Genomic DNA, 17,099 nt, shown 5'->3' on the forward strand with positions numbered 1-17,099 from the left:
GCGTCGAGGGTTTCGTTTGAACTGGATCGCGCAAGCAAGTTGGCTCTGTGCACCAGATCTCACGAAAGGCACCGTGACATGGATCGAAGCACAGGACGGGGGCTGGCAAAAACTCGAGACACGATGCGGCGGGAGAGCAATGATCGAGGGATCGACGAGCTGCGACAGTGGAGGAAGTGCAAAATGAAGGGTTTCATGTCACGGCAAACGCGAGCTGAGGACGGATAGGACAGGGCCTCTGATTGAGTCCAACCCACTAAGGGAGTGCTATAATTTTATTTAGCACAATAAGGCGAACAGCTGAGAGTCCGGCATTGATGGGATGGGATGGGGTACCGCACACCAGCCAGGATGGGCATGCAACAGACGTCACAAACAGCGAGTCCAGGGCTAGAACTCCAGTTCCGCCTCCAACTATCGTGGTGACGTGGTCTTCACTATCTTTCAAAGAAATGGCAATACTTCCAGAGTAGACAAAATTCAGAGGACGGCAGATATTCTATTGTCCTATCCGGGATAACGATGGTTCCAACGACCTGGAACCTACCCACCATGGCCAGGGGGAAAAAAAAGAAACGAAAGAAAAGATCATCCACTGTACCAGCACCAGTGCCAGTACCAGGCGAACGGGAGCCCTGGCTTTCGGAAGAGATGGCTCCCGTCATGCTGCTGCAACTTTACGATGTACTATACTGATTGGGCAAGCCCATGGATATCCAGTGTACAGCATACAGTGCATATCTACAGTGCAGCGTCGATACAGGGTATTCCCCGAGGGCGCCGCCCATGCTACCAGTAACAACCCATTAGGCTGTCAACGACTGGCTTGGAAGCGTCCCTGAACAACATAACATTGGACCAGGCCACTCGTGATGCTGATTGGAACCATGCTGCAGTCCTCTTCATCTGTCGTGGAAAAACGGGATCGCTGCTGGGAATGAACGGGCATCTCAAAGACAGGCATTCCTTGTCGGCCGGAGTGATCCTCAGACGTTGATCGTATCGTTCGCTCCTGTTGCATTATGCCAGTTGGGCCGCCGACACATCATGCTGTGTTTGTCGTGAGTTGCGAGTGGACGCCCCATCACCTCCCCTTTCGTCAAACTCGTGTATTCAAACAACGGGGTCATCATGAATAGAGCACATACATAAGTACATAATAAAGATAGGGTAGGGAGCAGGGTTGTATAGTAATTAAGCTTGTACTGTGCCCATGTACAATATCAGACATGTCGGCTATGCAATGAGATGCTGTGTCCCGTATATGCAAACCATCCTCCTCTGTTTGCTTGTTTCTAGGCGTTGTCGTTGTTTCTCTTCTTCGGGATCGTGAACAGACCTCTCTCTGACCCAGCTCCCGTTGTTTGATGTTCAACCCCAAAACGAATCCCTGGCTGCAATCAATGTACAACGCATCAGTCTCCCCTGCTTACCCCTACTTGCCAAGCCCGACGTCATGAATCTTCCCTGTACCCTGCGACTGTGCGTGTGCGCCCCTCAAAATAACCCAGGTCTGTTCCTAGGGGATTTAAAACGGGTCCCGTCAATTTGGGCACGGTCAGGGCTGCTCAGAGCTGGACGCTGGATGATGTTGGGCGCGGGCTAACTTAGTGGTGGCTGTTGTTTAGGGATGGCAGATCTGGCTGCCCGGCTTCCAGAAGATTTCAGTGCTCATGACCCATCAAACTCACTGGCGGTGTCGCGTTGTCCTGTCCACTACTTGAGACCTAGTGTGGCTTGCCTCACACAAGAATCCACCTCCCCCTTGGCAGCGTTTTGTTGATGATCGTTTCCTGCGCTATAGGCGACAAAAAGTGCTGGGTTGCTGATTGACGCTAATCAACCTCCAGCCATGCGTTATTCTGAATTTCGGTGAAAGCGATTCAGGACCGTCCGATATCTTGCAAAGCGTTGCCTGAAGCTGTATCCGTAGGAGACTTTGACGTGATGCAATTTCAATATCTGATCACCTGGCGTTGTAAGTTGATTGGCACCCATGACTTTTCTTTGTCCGTTCTTCGTTGCAGTCAATAGCGCCCTCCCTTGACTGATGTGAACAAAGACTGCCTGCCCCTAGGTTAACTGCATATCACATCCATTATCCTTCTCTCTATGGTTCGGTGAAGGCGGTGTCACTTCTTATTCCGCTCTTTCCCTGCGATAGTTCGTAGCTTGACTAGGCTGTCAATGCATGCAATGCGCATGAGGCTGTCGCTCATGGGATGTTTGCTGTTCCTGGGTTGGAGGTCGTCCCAGTGACTATGTGCCCAATCGGATACGAAGCGGATGGTCTGGGCGCTCCCCGGCGTTGGAGTCAGCAACCCTGCACTGTGTATTAAGATACTTACCGTACTTGGTGTAGATACCTAGGTAGTGGGCTGAGGTGGGCCTGATTCGTCGGTACCTGACAGTTTTTTAGAATTTAGATGCATCATAATGGATTTACCTTCAGAAGGCGATAGAATTGAACTTACACCGCCTTAGTTTCGGAAATGGCTTCGTTGTTGCAGCCGCCATCTTCCAGATGCCTACATGTTCTCGTCCCCGCAAGTGCGGCGTTGACAATGCAAGCAAATACAGGCGCATATACCGCTCAACAATTAAAGACAAGACATTATGTATGATTTAACTTATTAAAACTATTAGCCCGGTCGGTGCCAGAGGTCGAGCAAGATCCACCATGACGCTGATGAGCGGTTGGTGTTGAGATGGATTGATTTAATTTGAAAAGGGGTGTATGAACAGATAGGTAGATGGGAGAGGGGGAAAAGGTAAAGGTCGGATTCAGAAGACACTAACAAGTTTGGGTATTAAACGCGACAGGACGACAGGGACTAATATCAGCTGCTGGCCTTTGGTTGGCTGAATGTGGTTACTAGCCAGGGCTATCATGGAATCATTACCAATTCGGAAATGACACTAGCTCACCGAGGAAGGTTTCGAGAAACCTTCTGGAACAATGGTAATGCAAAGGCGGATCTAGCGTCTGTGTGACAATGCAAGTCCGAGCGTAGCGTTGCGCCCAAGACCATGTCGTTTCTTCCATTGAGCTTCTTTCCGTCCTTCGATGCAACTTTCTCATTTCGATCCATCAGCATTTCATCCTGGACCTGCCCTCTAGCCTCCCCTCCATCCCACCTTCCATTGCCTGCCCGCCCAAGTACTGTCACTTCACCCCTCTTTCTTTAGTACCTAGGTACCTAGGTAGGTACCTACCTTAGAATTGTCCCCTGCATGAGATAAAGTCACATTCGATGACTGGCAGGCAAGTCAATAGCCAACCAAGCTTTCTATTTAACCAGGTATCAATCAATTATTGCCTACCTATTCATGATATGGATATTGTCTCGTGTGACTCTCTGACTTGAGACATACGTAAGAGCGCTGTACCGACCGCCCTGGCCCTGGCCCCATGCTCCCGGGGCCCCATCTTCAACTGCCCCGTGCTGCAGGAGCATGGATCAGTTCTATTTGTTCTGGCGGCTTTCGAGAAGTTTGAGAAGTTTGAGAAAGCGTCGCTGTGCAGCCATGGCGCACTACCCGCTCGAAACTACGCTTTGGTGGGGAGACTGGTATGAATGGCAACTCTTTAGAGATCGCTCGCTAATGACATATGGCGCAACCAAAATGCAAATAAACCTCGCCCGTACGCATGCATCAAATGCCCCGAGGCTATAACTATGCCTCAAGGACCGTTCTGAAGCGACTTCAGTGAAGCCATCTACCACTGTATACTCGAAGAGAGAGTTATGTGATAATTGCAGTTCTACAACACCCACGCATAGACACTCTGCGGCTCCGACACGGGTCCTTCTCGATTGTCTTTCGAGCCTTCGTCTGCTCTTCCGCTTGTTGCTGAGCCCACCCTACATTTACAGATGACAGCCTTACGAGCTGGATAATCGTGTCCGAGGTACGTGGGGGTATCGAAGCTCGAGTCAAGTTCAAGAAATCAGATGAGGCCTTTATTACTTATACTATCTTACGACACTCACATGTAGAAAGGATCATGTCACACCAAGAGCCAACATAACCTCCATTCATATCCAATTTAAGTTAACGCAGACTGGTCTAGGTCTGCCTTAGGCTGCTGGTTATATTGGCCGAGTATTGCTTCGCTATAGGCTACGTATGCACAAAGAAGCATTCTAACAAAGGCAACTCGAGGGTGACAAGTGAGGGGCGAACTGCTCTTACACGTCTTGGGTGGTGGTACGCCATACATGTGGCTTGGGTTTGTCTTGTTTGCTGAGGCATGGATGAACAGCCGAGCAAACAAAATATGCTGGCAAAACTCACAGAGCCCTCACAGAAATGTTGCGCACATACCATCGTTGAGGTTCAAATATGTTAGCGAAGGCACCCCTCTTTGGTGCTATAGTGTAGTATCAGCAAGGCCTCTTTCATGTCACTTATTATTAGATGAGATGGAGTTTTGCTGGAAAGCTGTCAGCAGCAACTCCATTCCAGTCCGTTCGTCCCGCCATCCGTACGCCATTTTCGGGGAAGGCGATGCACCGACCCCAAGATGGCTGGTGGCTTGAAGGATTAAATGCGAAAAGCTTGGCGGCTGTACGAATTATTCTTGTGCCTTGTGCTCGGACGCTGACCTTGACAGACTCGAAGCATTGATGAAACAGTTTGACACTATATTCTCCGTCTTAGCGCAGGTGGCTCATATCTTATTTTGGTTTCGAGAATCGCAGTCAATGACTAAGATGGTTGTGCATGAAAGATGACAAGAGGAATATTCTCTCTGCGTTGAATATGTTAAGACGCATCGGCTTGGTTAACTTGGGAAACGCGCCGTCTTGGAAACATCTTTGTTCAGTTGTCCGCCGAAGATGAAGCGCGACTTCTACTTGAAACAAAGGACTTGGAAAGGCATCATGATGAACCGCATATGGCCGAGAAACACAACTGGTCAAGGCTTTCGGGTGTCGCAAATCCATCGCTGTGTTCTTTGGTCGATCGTATCAAAGCTTTTCATGTTACGGCGGCGCAACCGTGCAATGACTCGAAATCTAAACTTGGGTCGTGGGGCGAGTGTTAGTTAGAACTGTCTGTCCGATGATCGACAATTTACTGTGAATAAGAGGATGTAATAGCCGACAACCAACGGCCAACAGTCAGATGGTTTCAGTGTTACACCAAAAGTACAGTATGTCGAATTAACAACCTAGGTCATGCAATGCGGGTGCTAGACACGGCTCAGCATATTGATGAGCGCCTGCGGTCAAACTTTTTCCAGAGCGCGATCTTTATTCTCTCTTCAGTGCCAGCCATTATCAACACCAGCCGGGAGTTTGGCCGATGTGCTGTGTCCGCCCAGGGGGGCCCTGGAATGCATCAAGAGCCCTGAGCCTTGGAACGTGCGCCAGGTACAGAGGATGAAACAAATGATGGAAGGCTTCCAGAAGCAGTGGAGTAGCGGAGGTCAAAGGGTGACGTTGGACGGGACTCTTTCAGGGCTGAATGCATTGAATGCATTGACTTTGACTTTCCCTTTCCCCTCCATGGACCAAAACTACTGTAGACCAACAGCACACCAATGCAGGGCCAATGCAGGGATGTCTTTGGCCTATGGCTGCCACGAGGACTTTCGTTTGATGTCAATCAGTCAGTACTGTACTGTACCAACCTTTGCTTCTTTCGCAATTAACGTTGATCTGTCATCATATTCCCCGGATACGACGCTAGAAGCTTGAAGGAACTTGCTAGCGACCAACTTCGAACTCGGTCACGATGGTCTGTATCCGTATCGCTTCACACTAAGCTCCGGTGAGGTGGGGACTGCTTCGAGACTGAAAGTGAGAGTGGCTGGTAGTCAACTCAACACAAGAAGCTGCTCCTGAATGATCATGTGGACTTGTGTTGTCAGGGCTGCTAACGACTACTGTAAAGTACAGTAATCTCCTGCAGCCTCTCTAGGTACCTAATTAATTACTCTACATACTCCACGACCAGTCTAAGTGGACTCTTCTGGGTGGTCCGGGCTGAGATTGCCGTCGACGCGGTTTTAGGGACAGACAGACACCCACCTGCGCGTTCCCGCATTTGTGGTGCCAAACAGAATGGGTGTCTCAGCCTCCACTTTCGCCGTTTACTTGCGCTCACATTGGACTCTGTAAGGTACCTAGGTACGCAGGACCGCACAACGACAACGCAACCAGAGAATGGTCTGCCCCATGCTGATGTTGCGTTTGTACCTAGGACAGCTCACAGAATCGTTCCACACGAGTTCTGAGCTTTACTTTTGTTGACTACCCAGTACCAATGTCATTCATGTATGTATATGTATCAGAAAGCGAGCTGCCCTGTTCGCAGCGCTTTCAACAAGCGAGACGGGCATGTCGATCAATAAAGCTTCGGCCAGCTGTTCAGGAACACGCCATCTCGATGTCAGCTCTGATGCGGCAGTTAATCATTGTCGATGCTCTCTCGCGTCCGCAGTGATTAGGTCACCCAGACTCGACTCTACGGATACCATACCTACCTACCTAGGTAGCTACTATATGTTCATACCGCCATGCCCGACCAATGCAACGCGAACAAGACCCGCCGCAATCCCGGCAATCTTTGACAGACAGATCTGTGTACCTGGTCGTCCCTACCTAGGTGCTTTGCCTCGTATAGTACTACTGTACATAGTACTTGGGCAATCTCTGACCCAATACAGGCACAAACGGCCAACATTCGGTCAGGATCATGACATGTTGCGCAGATCAAGCACAAGCAATTAAACGTGGGTGCAAGTGCCCGTCTTTGGGCTGTACATACATAGGTAGGTACTGTAGCCAGACTATTTTCGATCGGAGCTGTCACAACCTAAACAGGCCTGTCTCGGAAACTTTTTCTTTTTCCTTTGCTTTTTGCCCACGCGGTACGGATACCGGGAACTACTAACTCTTGTGCGGTACTTGCAGTAATGGTGTAGTATGTACTGTATTGAGATAGTCTTTTTTGCTTTGCTGACCGCAAGATCTACAAAGCAAACGAAACATTGTAGATTGCGCATCATTGCTTGCAGCGTGGAGATTAACGGTCCTGTACTCCACGCATTCATGCATATTAGCTGCACGCGGTTGTATAGTATAGACTACGTAGTGCCTATCAGAGTACATCTGGGGAGTGTGCAGTGCGACACCGACATCGACACCGCCGTATCAGACCGTGTATTGATCGAAGGCGGTCTGGGACATCTCGGGGCGATAAGACCCGCGATAATCTGAGGATTCAGCACCAAGCGGATTAACTGACTCGATGTCCTGTCATTCATATACGGTAAGATGAGCGACCTGAAATTGATGGACCCTTCGTCCAGCCACATTATGCGTGGGGTTTTCTGGCGCTTAGCTCGTCAAAATCATCTTTTCAATGATGCCCACTGCTTGCACTCTACCCACCGACAAGATAGACGACCACGAACATGAGCAAAGTATTGACATGAGTATGGATGAGAGTGACAACTAGACATTGTCAACAAATATACTGAAGTCTGTTGTTTGAGTTGCGTGGTTCCAATATTGAATGATCACAGTTCTAGGGGCCCACCCCACATATATCGCTGTTGAGGTGTATTCAAAGCCCGGTTAGGAATTGTAAGACGAATGTATCAAGTGCAGATGATTTCAATGGTGACGCAGTGCCATAGGTAAACATCTTCTTGTAGCAGTACTGGCCAGTGCTAAGTTGTTTTTTACTACATGATCACCCGCAGCTCTACAAGCTACATATGTCGCCTTGAACCTCCTAACCCTCACCATCGAGGCTGCTCACGTTCATGTGAGGGCGTATCGAGTGCATGCGAGTCTCCAAATGGATCATCATCTTCTTCTTCATCTTGTGAATGTGAAATAGAAATCGCTGCTGGTCGCGGGGGTTGGGGAGGCGGGTTTGAGTGAGGCTTTGACATTGTGGGAGGACGGGGAGGAGCTGCATGGGCGGGAGAAGGGGAGATGCTCAACTCGGACAGGTCTGGGGGTTGTGAGGAGGTTGGTGATTGGGCCGCTGCTTTAGCCATGGCTTCCTTGCCTTTGATCGTGGCCACTGGAAAGAGTCAGTTGGAACCCGCATAGAAAGGACGCGAATACGTACTCCGGTACAGGTGAGCTTGCTCAGCAAGTTCGTCATCAGAGTCACTATCCGCATCGATAGACCGGTCGAATTGCTCGAATGACATGAGAGCGTGAACAAGCTCATCATTAGCATGAAGCAGCCCTCCTAGCCACTGCTCTTCTTCGACGTGATGGACCTGATAACGATTAGCTTGGTTACCGAAAACAAGTTCTCAAGATAACTGACATAACGCAACACTTTTCGTCTCAGAAGCTTACAGGCTTCGAATCGCTCCACAGCGGCTTGGTTCTCTGAAATGCGCTCAACTTCGCGGTTAACGCTTTGAAGCGAATTCATCAAATTTGTGGCTGCTATAGAGGAGTCAGCGATGACAGATTTCATCTGATCCTTTTCAGCCTCGAGGTTGAAAGGCTTTCGCTTCCCCTTGGCTTTATCCTTGTCTTTATCCTTCTTCTTATCCTTAGAACCCCCAAAGAATGAACTGGTCCCGGACGAAGATTTGGAAGGCGCATGGCCAAATGCTGGACCGGACGTCGGGGTTGAGCTTGACGGGCCCGAGGCGTTCCGTGCATCACGGGCAGCCTTTGCCGCAGCCTCTTGTTCGTCATCGACGAACGGGTTATCTTCCGTCTCTTTGAGAACTTTTGATCGCTCTTGAGTGACAGCTTGCTTCCTTTTGGGAAGTTCCTGGTATAATGAGCATATGACCAACGGAGTTTGCAGCAGTCGTTACTCACCCTATGAAGTCGCGAAAGACTGTCGAGCCCTGGTCTTCCAGCATACTGCGACCACGAGCGGAAGAGCTCTCTGCATTTGTTCCTCACGGCCACATCAGATAGGTCAGAAGTGCCGCAAACACGCAGGCGCTCAAGCAAGGGCTCATCAACGAATGTGCGCTGGAACCTCTCTCCGGCATTCTGGATAAGACCATCGAGGAGAACTAATGCACGGATTTGGCGATGGACATTTCCATATTTCAACTTCTTTCGAATAGCGCGAGCTGCTTCAGTGGGGCCAGTAGCCTGCAAGGTGATGACTTCCACGAGCTCAGGGATGCCACTGAGATCTTCCTCTTCATATGCCTCGGAGGTGAGGTTTTCGACTGTCACAGTCACAGCCGAAAATGGCTTTTTCTATGTAAATGTTAGTCATACCATATTTGGGTATTGAAAGTGGTCCAGAAGCATATAAATAGCTCATATGAGTTACCAATGAGTAACGTCTCAGCTATATGGCTCCGCGTAGATACGGGAGCGGGATAGAGTGCACTTACTGTTGCGAACACGCTCATAGCGAACTATATTGCCCAAAGTCTAAATTCAATTGTGTCGTTGCCCGTGCGATATCGGTCTCAACGCTGTCAGGTTGATGTTATCTCAGGTGGCACGATAGCTCTTGGTAGCTCAGGTGTTTGATGGATGATGATAGACCGAGGAATGTGGGGTTAGCCAAGAGCGAGACGACACAGTCGTAGCTTCAGACGCAAATCTAGGCGATAATTACGTTCTTGGAGAACCAACTTCAGGTAGAGTTGTTTCTTGTGGGTTACAAGAAACTATTCGACGAGGCAGGTAAGGTTGGTAGCTAATGGAGTACGGAGTAGTCAGGCGCATACCTGCTCGCTACTGCCGTGACTGAAGAAGGGATAGTGGGGTTGGTTACTTGGTCGCGGGCCGTGACGCGGGGCTCTTGCCAGTTTCGGTGGGGTGACTGTCGTCACTTTGTCACCTCCAGCTTTCAGGGCCCAGCAGGGTCTACCGAAAAGGGGATATTGTACATGGTAGCTTCAATTAAAGTTGGACAAGGCTTTTGATAGGCTGTAAACAGACGTCAAACTAATGGATGGTTTCGTGATGGATGCTATTCATTGGTAAGACACCATACATCCAAGCAAGCATATGGAAGCTGATGGTCGCTGTTTCATGAGCTGCTGGTTCACTGCGATTCAAGTTCCTGTTACCGTTACCATGGCGATTTGTGATAGACTATAATGATCCTTCTGTGGAAGATATCCCCTGATCTATTACGAGAGACCATAACAGGTAACTATACCCATCCTTCAGCAATAACGCGACTCTTGATACAATATAATTATGTGGACAATTCTCACCTTAACTCTGCTTACCCTAGACCTGCCGCTCTCCGAGTCCCGGCCGATTCTCCAATCACCCCTCCCCCGCCCCCGCCATACTATCTCAGCTTCGAATTTTGACCTTCAAAGGCGTTATCGCAGCTCTGTGACTCACAAACATTCAACCATTCGCAACACACAATCCCCTTACTGCCCATAAGTGTTCATTCATACAGTGACTGCGACTCTAAATCGCCTGTAATGGCTTCCAAAACACCAATCCTCCCCGAAGAGGGCAAGCGCAACATCCTCGTCACCTCCGCCCTTCCCTACGTCAACAACATCCCGCATCTGGGCAACATCATCGGCAGTGTTCTATCTGCTGACGTGTTTGCTCGCTACTGCAAAGCTCGAGGTCACAACACTATCTACATCTGTGGTTCCGACGAGTACGGTACCGCTACCGAGACAAAGGCCCTTGAAGAGGGTCTTTCTCCCGCCGACCTTTGCGCCAAGTACCACGCCCTTCACAAGGGGGTCTACGACTGGTTCCGTATCGACTTTGACATCTTCGGCCGAACACCTACTCAACAACAGACACAGATTGTGCAGCAGATCTTCAAGGAGCTCTGGAAGAACGGCTATATTGAGGAGCGTGAAACTACTCAGCCATTCTGTACACATGCTAACCACGGTAAATTCCTCGCGGACCGTTTCGTTGAGGGAGAGTGCAGCATCTGCCACGACCTTGGTGCTCGTGGCGATCAATGTGATGCTTGCGGCGGACTTCTCGATCCTTTTGAGCCTGAGCGTGAGCCCAGTGCTTCAGAGGACGATCATGTCGAGGCCAAGGCCACTGGTTTCCTGATCAACCCCCGTTGTAAGGTCGACGGCGCTACCCCTGAGAAGCGAAAGACCAAGCACCTTTTCCTCCGACTCGACGCCGTTAAGGATCTCCTCGTGCCCTGGTTCCACAAGAGTAGCAAGGAGGGAGACTGGAGCACCAACTGTATCTCTATCACCCAGTCATGGATCGATAAGGGTCTCCTCCCCCGTGGCATCACCCGAGATCTTAAGTGGGGAGTTCCTATTCCTCAGGATCTCGAAGGTTTGAGTAACGAGGAGTACGCCGAGAAGGTCTTTTATGTCTGGTTCGATGCTTGCATTGGATACGTTTCCATTACCAAGAACCTGGTAGACGGTGACAATTTGGACGGAACAAACTGGGAAAAGTGGTGGAAGAACCCTGAGAACGTCAAGCTCTATCAGTTCATGGGCAAGGACAATGTCCCGTAAGTGAGATCGAGCACGTGCAGCTTTGATGGGCCCAGACAGTAGTTTAAGATGTAACTGACACATCCCGCTAGATTCCACACCATCATCTTTCCTGCTTCCCAGCTCGGAACAGGAGAGAACTGGACCAAGGTTCACAAGATGTCGACAACTGAGTATCTCAACTACGAAGGCGGAAAGTTCAGCAAGTCGCGCGGCGTCGGTGTTTTCGGCAACACTGCCAAGGAAACTGGCGTTGATCCCGACGTTTGGCGATACTATCTTCTGTCAAGACGACCCGAAACTGCCGACTCTGAATTCAAGTGGCAGGAGTTCATTGACTGCAACAACAACGACCTTCTCAAGAACCTTGGTAACTTAAACCAGCGAATCCTCAAGTTCGCACAGGCCAAGATGGACGGTATTGTGCCAGACTACACCAAGTATACAGACGAACGCCTAGAAGAGCACAAGAAGGAGGTCAATGAGGCCCTCAAGACCTTCATCGCCCAGTTCGATGCCATTAAACTTCGTGCTGGTCTTGCCTCTGTTATGCAAATCTCCGCCCTTGGCAACAAGCTTTTGCAAGATAGCAAGCTGAACAATCAGCTTCTAGTCGACGAGCCCGACCGCTGCGCTGCCGTCATTGGTCTTGGTATCAACCACTTACAACTGCTGGCTAGTATTGTGTACCCATACATGCCTTCGACTTCTGAGGCTATCCTTGAGCAGATTGGCAGCCCTGGCCTTGTATCGATCCCCGAGACGTGGTCTGGCGATCTGATCAAGCCTGGCCAAAAGATTGGCGAGCCCAAGCTTCTCTTCACACAAATTCCTGCATCCAAGCTCGATGAATGGCGGGAGGCCTTCGGTGGTGAGGAGATCCGAAAACAAAAGGCGCTCGAGGCCGAAAAGGCCGCGGCTAAGAAGGCTGCCAAGGAGAAGAAGAAGCAGCAGAAACTCGCTCTCCGTCAAGCTGAGAAGGCCGGTGAGGCCGCAACTGAACAAAAACCTGCCGAAGAGAAGAAATCTGTCGAGGCTACCGCCGTTGATCTGCTTCCCGACAACAAGCCCTCTGAGACATAGATGTTCGAGCTCGGTCGAAGTTGGAGTCGAAGTTGTTGGTGAAAAGGAAACCGGGTTATTGGTTTTAAATGGTGCATGAGGCGTGAAACAAAAACGAGCAATAGCTTGTCTAGATTCTGTTACAGGACTGCTGGAATGTAGAGTAGATGCTCAATTCAACTTATGAGGAACGATTGAATGAGCCGAACGCTTCAGACGCTATTTTATCGTGCATTAACTGAACCATAGTTTGTGTTTGCCATCATTTTAGGTTATCACTGACTGATAAATACTCGCTCCTCTGACTCTAATGACTACGGTATACCTTGTGCGCGTCCTTAGCGAGCTCACTTGTAATTACTACACTGCTGGCTGTCACACCATGCAATCATATATGGAGAGGGAAAACGTAGTCATACTAGGAGAAGGCCATGAAAAGTTGGTACCGAGTTGATATTGTCAATATGAGTTGCTCGCATCTTGCCTCACATCTTGCCTCACATCTGAATGTTAAGTCTGGTATTGGTATATATATGATCAAGTGTACCTTATGCCCACCGACTGACTGATGTCGGCAACTTCATGGTATAGATGTCTGTTTGTGTCCGGAAACTCCTTTAGCCTGTTGAGAGGCACCTGGCCTGTTGAAAGGCTCAGCTTTCCTGTGCCAACCTGGTGCACATTGCACAATTGTGCATAGAATTGGGTTGTCATGCAACCTTCAGTCCGCTTGCCTTTTTAGACGCGAACAATGAGGCTCTGCCTCCGTATTATCTCGCCCTCGCCACTCGTGTAGTCTTTTCAATTGCAAGAGTAGCGACCCATAGCTAGTGGGCTTAATTGGACTTCTTACCCGCAGCACGCTCACGCTCACGCTTGGCGTAAATCTCAGAAGTAAAGGGATCTTCGTATTGTAGGGCAAGCCTGTAGACAAGATGAACCCACATGGTGAGTAGGACACCGGCGGGTTTGCCATACCACATAGCGGTGGCAAGGAAGCTGCAGGTAGAGCCAGTGTACATGGGAGAACCGGTCACGTTGAAGGGAAAGCCAGTCACCATTTCGTCCATGAGAATACCAAAGTAGTCACCGAGGAATGTACCAGTAATGCCAAGTCGCCAGGTTGAAGAGACGACCAGAACATTGCCGACAATAAAGAGCGCGGCAGCGGCAGCTTGTATGAAGTCGCTGACAAGGGCGGGGTGTGTGGGTTGTTCGAAGATGGCATTCTTGTAGATCAAGTCGCGAACCATACCGAGAGAGAATATGGTGAAGGCGAGGGCGTAGCAGGCAGCTTTGGAGTTCCTACCAAAGAGCTTTGTGAGGAGCTTATTGTGGTATTCTTACAGCCGTTCAGTATTAGTCGACAACAGGGTATCATACGTGTTTACGTTACGAGCTCTGCATACCTTGACGGGCGACGATGCTTGAGAAAAAACAAGTCAGTAATGGTAGGTCGTCACTTTGGGACTGAGTAACTCACTTCCAGAAGAGTGGGTTAAAGGCAATAGAGGCAGCTGAGACTGAAACGAGCGAATAGATCGGGTTAGATTCGCTACTATTTACACAAAGGCAGAACCCAGGCTAACTTACTGTACAGACTCTTCTTGTCATAGTTGACATAGTCGATGAAATCTTGCGGACCAAGAGCCATGATGCCCATGATGATAGCTGAGAGTAATAGGTAATATAATAAAGTGAGGTAAGTAGACGTGATGATCACTGACGTAACAAGTTCACGTATAAGTCACTGAGAACAGAGAGCTGGAAAATGCAGACAACCAACTTTGTTTGTTGTTACAGTAAGAGGGGGAGAAATGGAAGAAGGAGGATTGAAAAGAGAAGCCGAAGAAAGAGAGAGCTTAGTGAGCTAGGATAGGTGCAGCAGGTGCTCTGCTGGCTTGTCCTACTTGTCCTGTCACATGGAAGAGACTGGAAAGCGGAAGAGGAAAGGGCCGGGGGTAGGTTACGGGTTACGGGCAGAGCAGCGTCATAATGGATAGCATGTACGGATACTGTGCTGGAAATTAGTGGAGAATGTTCGGTTGGAGAGAGCTTCAGAGGAACATCAACCGAAGACAACCACCCCGGCGGCCAGGCTGCCCGGCTTCCATTCATTCACACACAGAACAATATCCTTGCAACCAATCAAGTAAGGCAAACATCCTTCACCCAACTCAACCGCCCAAGCCGAGAGAGAAGCCTCATTAGCGAACAACTGGGTCAAGTCATCAGAATTATTAAAATGCTTTAATATTCATATGTATCGATGCAGCAAAACCATGCGCTCTTATCGCGGATATTCTAAACGCCATCCTTGGAACGCCCAAACAATCAACCCCGACGAATCAGTCATTATCATCCCATAACAGCAAGAGAGCCCAGCGTTATTGGCGTCGGTTTCTCGTCTTCTTGCCCGTTGTCTGGACGTCCTCCTCTTCTTCGTCCTGCCCCTTCTTAAGATCTTCTGTTAAGCCCCATTCCTCCTTGTCGTACCAATCCTCGCCGTCCGACATGTCTCGGTTAGGCCCCGCGTGAGCTTCTGCCTTGGACCAGTGGAGCACATCTTTTCGTAGCTGCTCAGCTTTGAGAAGCCCCAAGAACAACTTCTTTGCTCCCCGGCAGACCTCTTCTTGCTTTTGCACATACAGAGCGAGTAGTCGCCGGACATCTTCTGCTTCTTGATCTGGCAAACCAATATCCCTATCTGGCCTTGCACCTGCAGGTGCAAGGAACAAAGGATGAATGAAATCATCTTCTTCGGATACCAGGGGTGCGTCTGGTACTATTGTCTCAGGTAGATCGGTTTGTTGATGCGTATCGCCGGCTGTAGGCTGTGCAGAGGCGTCGGCCACCCCAGCTCCGGGTTTGCCTTGCTTCTGTTCGTTCGAACTCTCAACGACACCGTTTGTTGTTTGATCATTGAGCTTTTGAGTAGCATTGACCGTCAAAGCTGAAGTCTGTTCGCCATTCTGAACATTCGAGTTCATGCCCACATTATTTTCAGCATCCAATTTCACATCATCGGTGGCATCTTCTAGATGAGAATCATCTGGGTCGGCCGTCCCTGCGTCTGTCATGGTTATATCAGCATCCTCCGCCACGTCCTTGTCCATGGGTTCTCCTTCCACGCCCAAGGTGGCATCTGGTGCAGTGTCTTCAACTCCAACCCCATTTTGCTGTTGTCTAATATCGCCATTGGTGATTGCAGGAAGCGCTGATACTGCTTGGGATAGAGCCAATAGATGGCGTGCTATATGATTATCTGTGTAAAGCTCGACATCTGCTGGTCGGACCATCATCTCGCACGGGACCCAAGTGTAGTCGCCGCACAGGGCTGTCAAGAGATGCCTGACTTTCCACAACGAACGATTTTCTTTGCGCATAATGTCACAGCTTTGATCAACGAGTCGAGTGAGTGTCTTTGACGTGAAGGGTTTCGAGAGGGTTGGATGTGTCGGTAAGGCGGTCGATGCGGTAAGCGGTGCAAGGATATCTACTTTCATTAGCTGTGTCATTGACTTTCAAAGAAATCGACATACTCTCTATTTGAATGTTGGCATATGGATTCAACTCTGCGGCCGATGCCTCGGCTTCGTGTACGCGCTCCTCGTCCTCATCGTCGCTGTCTATTTCATATCCTTCCTCGTCGACTAAGGGAGGATTGCGACAAAGGATTGGTCGGCACACGCCAGCGTATTCGACATACTGGTGAGGTCAGTGATGGGTAAAGAGGGTTTGTCTATGTGACGAACCTCTTTATAGGAGCTCGGGCCATTATTCGGAACCAATTGCCCTTGACGAGCGAATCGTGCCTTCTTCTTGAGCTTATTTCCACGGTTGCTATAGCTCTCGATTTCGGAATCTGAGTCGGACTCTGTGGTTGGCACGGTCAGTTGGGAATTCTTCAGGCGCAAAAAGAGCACAAAAGTTTGCGTACCATATGATTTCCTTTTAAAAGCCTTTTTCATGCCCGCTATTGTCTCAGCGAAGAGAACCTGCTGCGACGCCATGGCAAGCAGTTGTTGGATTGAAAAGTCGACTCGGTCGGTATTGAGGGTGAAGCGATGGGTAGGCGCCAGGCCGTCTGGGCGCGTCGAGAACGAGCGGATGGCGCTAAAAGACTCAAGGTGATCGCTGGGAGGAAGGGAAGCTTCAATTCGAAACAAAAAGTCGTGTTGGTGCGGTAAGCTTGATCATAAGCAATTTTGATCGGTTGTGCTGGGACGACGAGGAGAAGCTGGAACAAGAAGCGAGGCTGCCCGCCTTCCCGTAGCCCATGACCACATTTCCGAGCGCGGTCTCTCCTGATTGGACAAAACACGGATGATAAAATGACCGGTGCCGGATAAAGCACTTTCTGACCACGATAACTGATAAGATAAGGCATTGATAGATTAATACAGCTTTCAATTTATTGCTGGCAGTTCAATTGCAGTTGTATCATTACAATTCATACATTAGTACATAGTACATACAAATCGTATCAGAAAGGAAGAAAACCGGTATGCCACAAGCTTTCTTAACCTTATTTTCGGACTACTTGCTATAAAACGTTCTTTATCTATTGAACACACCCTCAAGCGCCATTTGCACTTTGCTATCTATCATT

At 49.4% G+C, this 17,099-nt stretch overlaps 6 protein-coding genes across 6 annotated transcripts; 3 read left to right on the top strand and 3 right to left on the bottom strand.

Moving 5' to 3' along the window:
• The first annotated feature begins 3,870 nt into the window (after positions 1-3,870).
• Positions 3,871-4,636, top strand: B0J16DRAFT_137517 (uncharacterized protein). Its single transcript, XM_046121836.1, has 2 exons — positions 3,871-3,913; positions 4,076-4,636. Exon 2 carries the CDS (start codon positions 4,224-4,226, stop codon positions 4,542-4,544), a length of 321 nt encoding a protein of 106 aa, XP_045983251.1. The 5' UTR covers positions 3,871-3,913; positions 4,076-4,223; the 3' UTR covers positions 4,545-4,636.
• A 2,166-nt stretch (positions 4,637-6,802) lies between these two features.
• Positions 6,803-7,621, top strand: B0J16DRAFT_342170 (uncharacterized protein). The gene has a single exon (XM_046127879.1). The coding sequence runs from the start codon at positions 6,939-6,941 to the stop codon at positions 7,230-7,232; it is 294 nt and encodes a 97-aa protein (XP_045983252.1). The 5' UTR covers positions 6,803-6,938; the 3' UTR covers positions 7,233-7,621.
• On the bottom strand, positions 7,622-9,711 carry B0J16DRAFT_414948 (uncharacterized protein). Its single transcript, XM_046133482.1, has 5 exons — positions 9,353-9,711; positions 8,817-9,212; positions 8,305-8,766; positions 8,098-8,254; positions 7,622-8,049 (listed from the first exon to the last, which is right to left on the bottom strand). The coding sequence occupies exons 1-5, from the start codon at positions 9,368-9,370 to the stop codon at positions 7,760-7,762; spliced, it is 1,323 nt and encodes a 440-aa protein (XP_045983253.1). The 5' UTR covers positions 9,371-9,711; the 3' UTR covers positions 7,622-7,759.
• A 574-nt stretch (positions 9,712-10,285) lies between these two features.
• Positions 10,286-12,768, top strand: B0J16DRAFT_414949 (uncharacterized protein). Its single transcript, XM_046133483.1, has 2 exons — positions 10,286-11,442; positions 11,518-12,768. The coding sequence occupies exons 1-2, from the start codon at positions 10,412-10,414 to the stop codon at positions 12,506-12,508; spliced, it is 2,022 nt and encodes a 673-aa protein (XP_045983254.1). The 5' UTR covers positions 10,286-10,411; the 3' UTR covers positions 12,509-12,768.
• A 187-nt stretch (positions 12,769-12,955) lies between these two features.
• Positions 12,956-14,249, bottom strand: B0J16DRAFT_137565 (phospholipid methyltransferase-domain-containing protein). Its single transcript, XM_046121837.1, has 4 exons — positions 14,081-14,249; positions 13,971-14,010; positions 13,897-13,913; positions 12,956-13,829 (listed from the first exon to the last, which is right to left on the bottom strand). The coding sequence occupies exons 1-4, from the start codon at positions 14,148-14,150 to the stop codon at positions 13,324-13,326; spliced, it is 633 nt and encodes a 210-aa protein (XP_045983255.1). The 5' UTR covers positions 14,151-14,249; the 3' UTR covers positions 12,956-13,323.
• A 537-nt stretch (positions 14,250-14,786) lies between these two features.
• On the bottom strand, positions 14,787-16,899 carry B0J16DRAFT_137634 (RXT2-like protein). Its single transcript, XM_046121838.1, has 4 exons — positions 16,428-16,899; positions 16,243-16,364; positions 16,030-16,195; positions 14,787-15,983 (listed from the first exon to the last, which is right to left on the bottom strand). The coding sequence occupies exons 1-4, from the start codon at positions 16,498-16,500 to the stop codon at positions 14,875-14,877; spliced, it is 1,470 nt and encodes a 489-aa protein (XP_045983256.1). The 5' UTR covers positions 16,501-16,899; the 3' UTR covers positions 14,787-14,874.
• Positions 16,900-17,099: the final 200 nt, after the last annotated feature.

This window comes from Fusarium flagelliforme (genome assembly GCF_020744385.1).
Source record: "Fusarium flagelliforme strain FIESC 12 MPI-CAGE-AA-0113 chromosome Unknown B0J16scaffold_4, whole genome shotgun sequence".
Taxonomy (NCBI): Eukaryota; Fungi; Ascomycota; class Sordariomycetes; order Hypocreales; family Nectriaceae; genus Fusarium; species Fusarium flagelliforme.

Excerpts from the sequence above, each read along its gene's own strand:
- B0J16DRAFT_137517 (XM_046121836.1), top strand. The coding sequence starts at position 4,224 with ATGTGGCTTGGGTTTGTCTTGTTTGCTGAGGCATGGATGAACAGCCGA.
- B0J16DRAFT_342170 (XM_046127879.1), top strand. The coding sequence starts at position 6,939 with ATGTACTGTATTGAGATAGTCTTTTTTGCTTTGCTGACCGCAAGATCT.
- B0J16DRAFT_414948 (XM_046133482.1), bottom strand. Across the intron at positions 8,255-8,304 it reads GACGAAAAGTGTTGCGTTAT|GTCCATCACGTCGAAGAAGA; the intron begins GTCAGTTATCTT and ends AATCGTTATCAG. Across the intron at positions 8,050-8,097 it reads GCAAGCTCACCTGTACCGGA|TGGCCACGATCAAAGGCAAG; the intron begins GTACGTATTCGC and ends GACTCTTTCCAG.
- B0J16DRAFT_414949 (XM_046133483.1), top strand. The coding sequence starts at position 10,412 with ATGGCTTCCAAAACACCAATCCTCCCCGAAGAGGGCAAGCGCAACATC. Across the intron at positions 11,443-11,517 it reads ATGGGCAAGGACAATGTCCC|ATTCCACACCATCATCTTTC; the intron begins GTAAGTGAGATC and ends ACATCCCGCTAG.
- B0J16DRAFT_137565 (XM_046121837.1), bottom strand. The coding sequence starts at position 14,150 with ATGGGCATCATGGCTCTTGGTCCGCAAGATTTCATCGACTATGTCAAC. Across the intron at positions 14,011-14,080 it reads TGACAAGAAGAGTCTGTACA|TCTCAGCTGCCTCTATTGCC; the intron begins GTAAGTTAGCCT and ends CGCTCGTTTCAG.
- B0J16DRAFT_137634 (XM_046121838.1), bottom strand. The coding sequence starts at position 16,500 with ATGGCGTCGCAGCAGGTTCTCTTCGCTGAGACAATAGCGGGCATGAAA. Across the intron at positions 16,365-16,427 it reads TTTTAAAAGGAAATCATATG|AGTCCGACTCAGATTCCGAA; the intron begins GTACGCAAACTT and ends TGCCAACCACAG. Across the intron at positions 15,984-16,029 it reads TGCCAACATTCAAATAGAGA|ATATCCTTGCACCGCTTACC; the intron begins GTATGTCGATTT and ends TAATGAAAGTAG.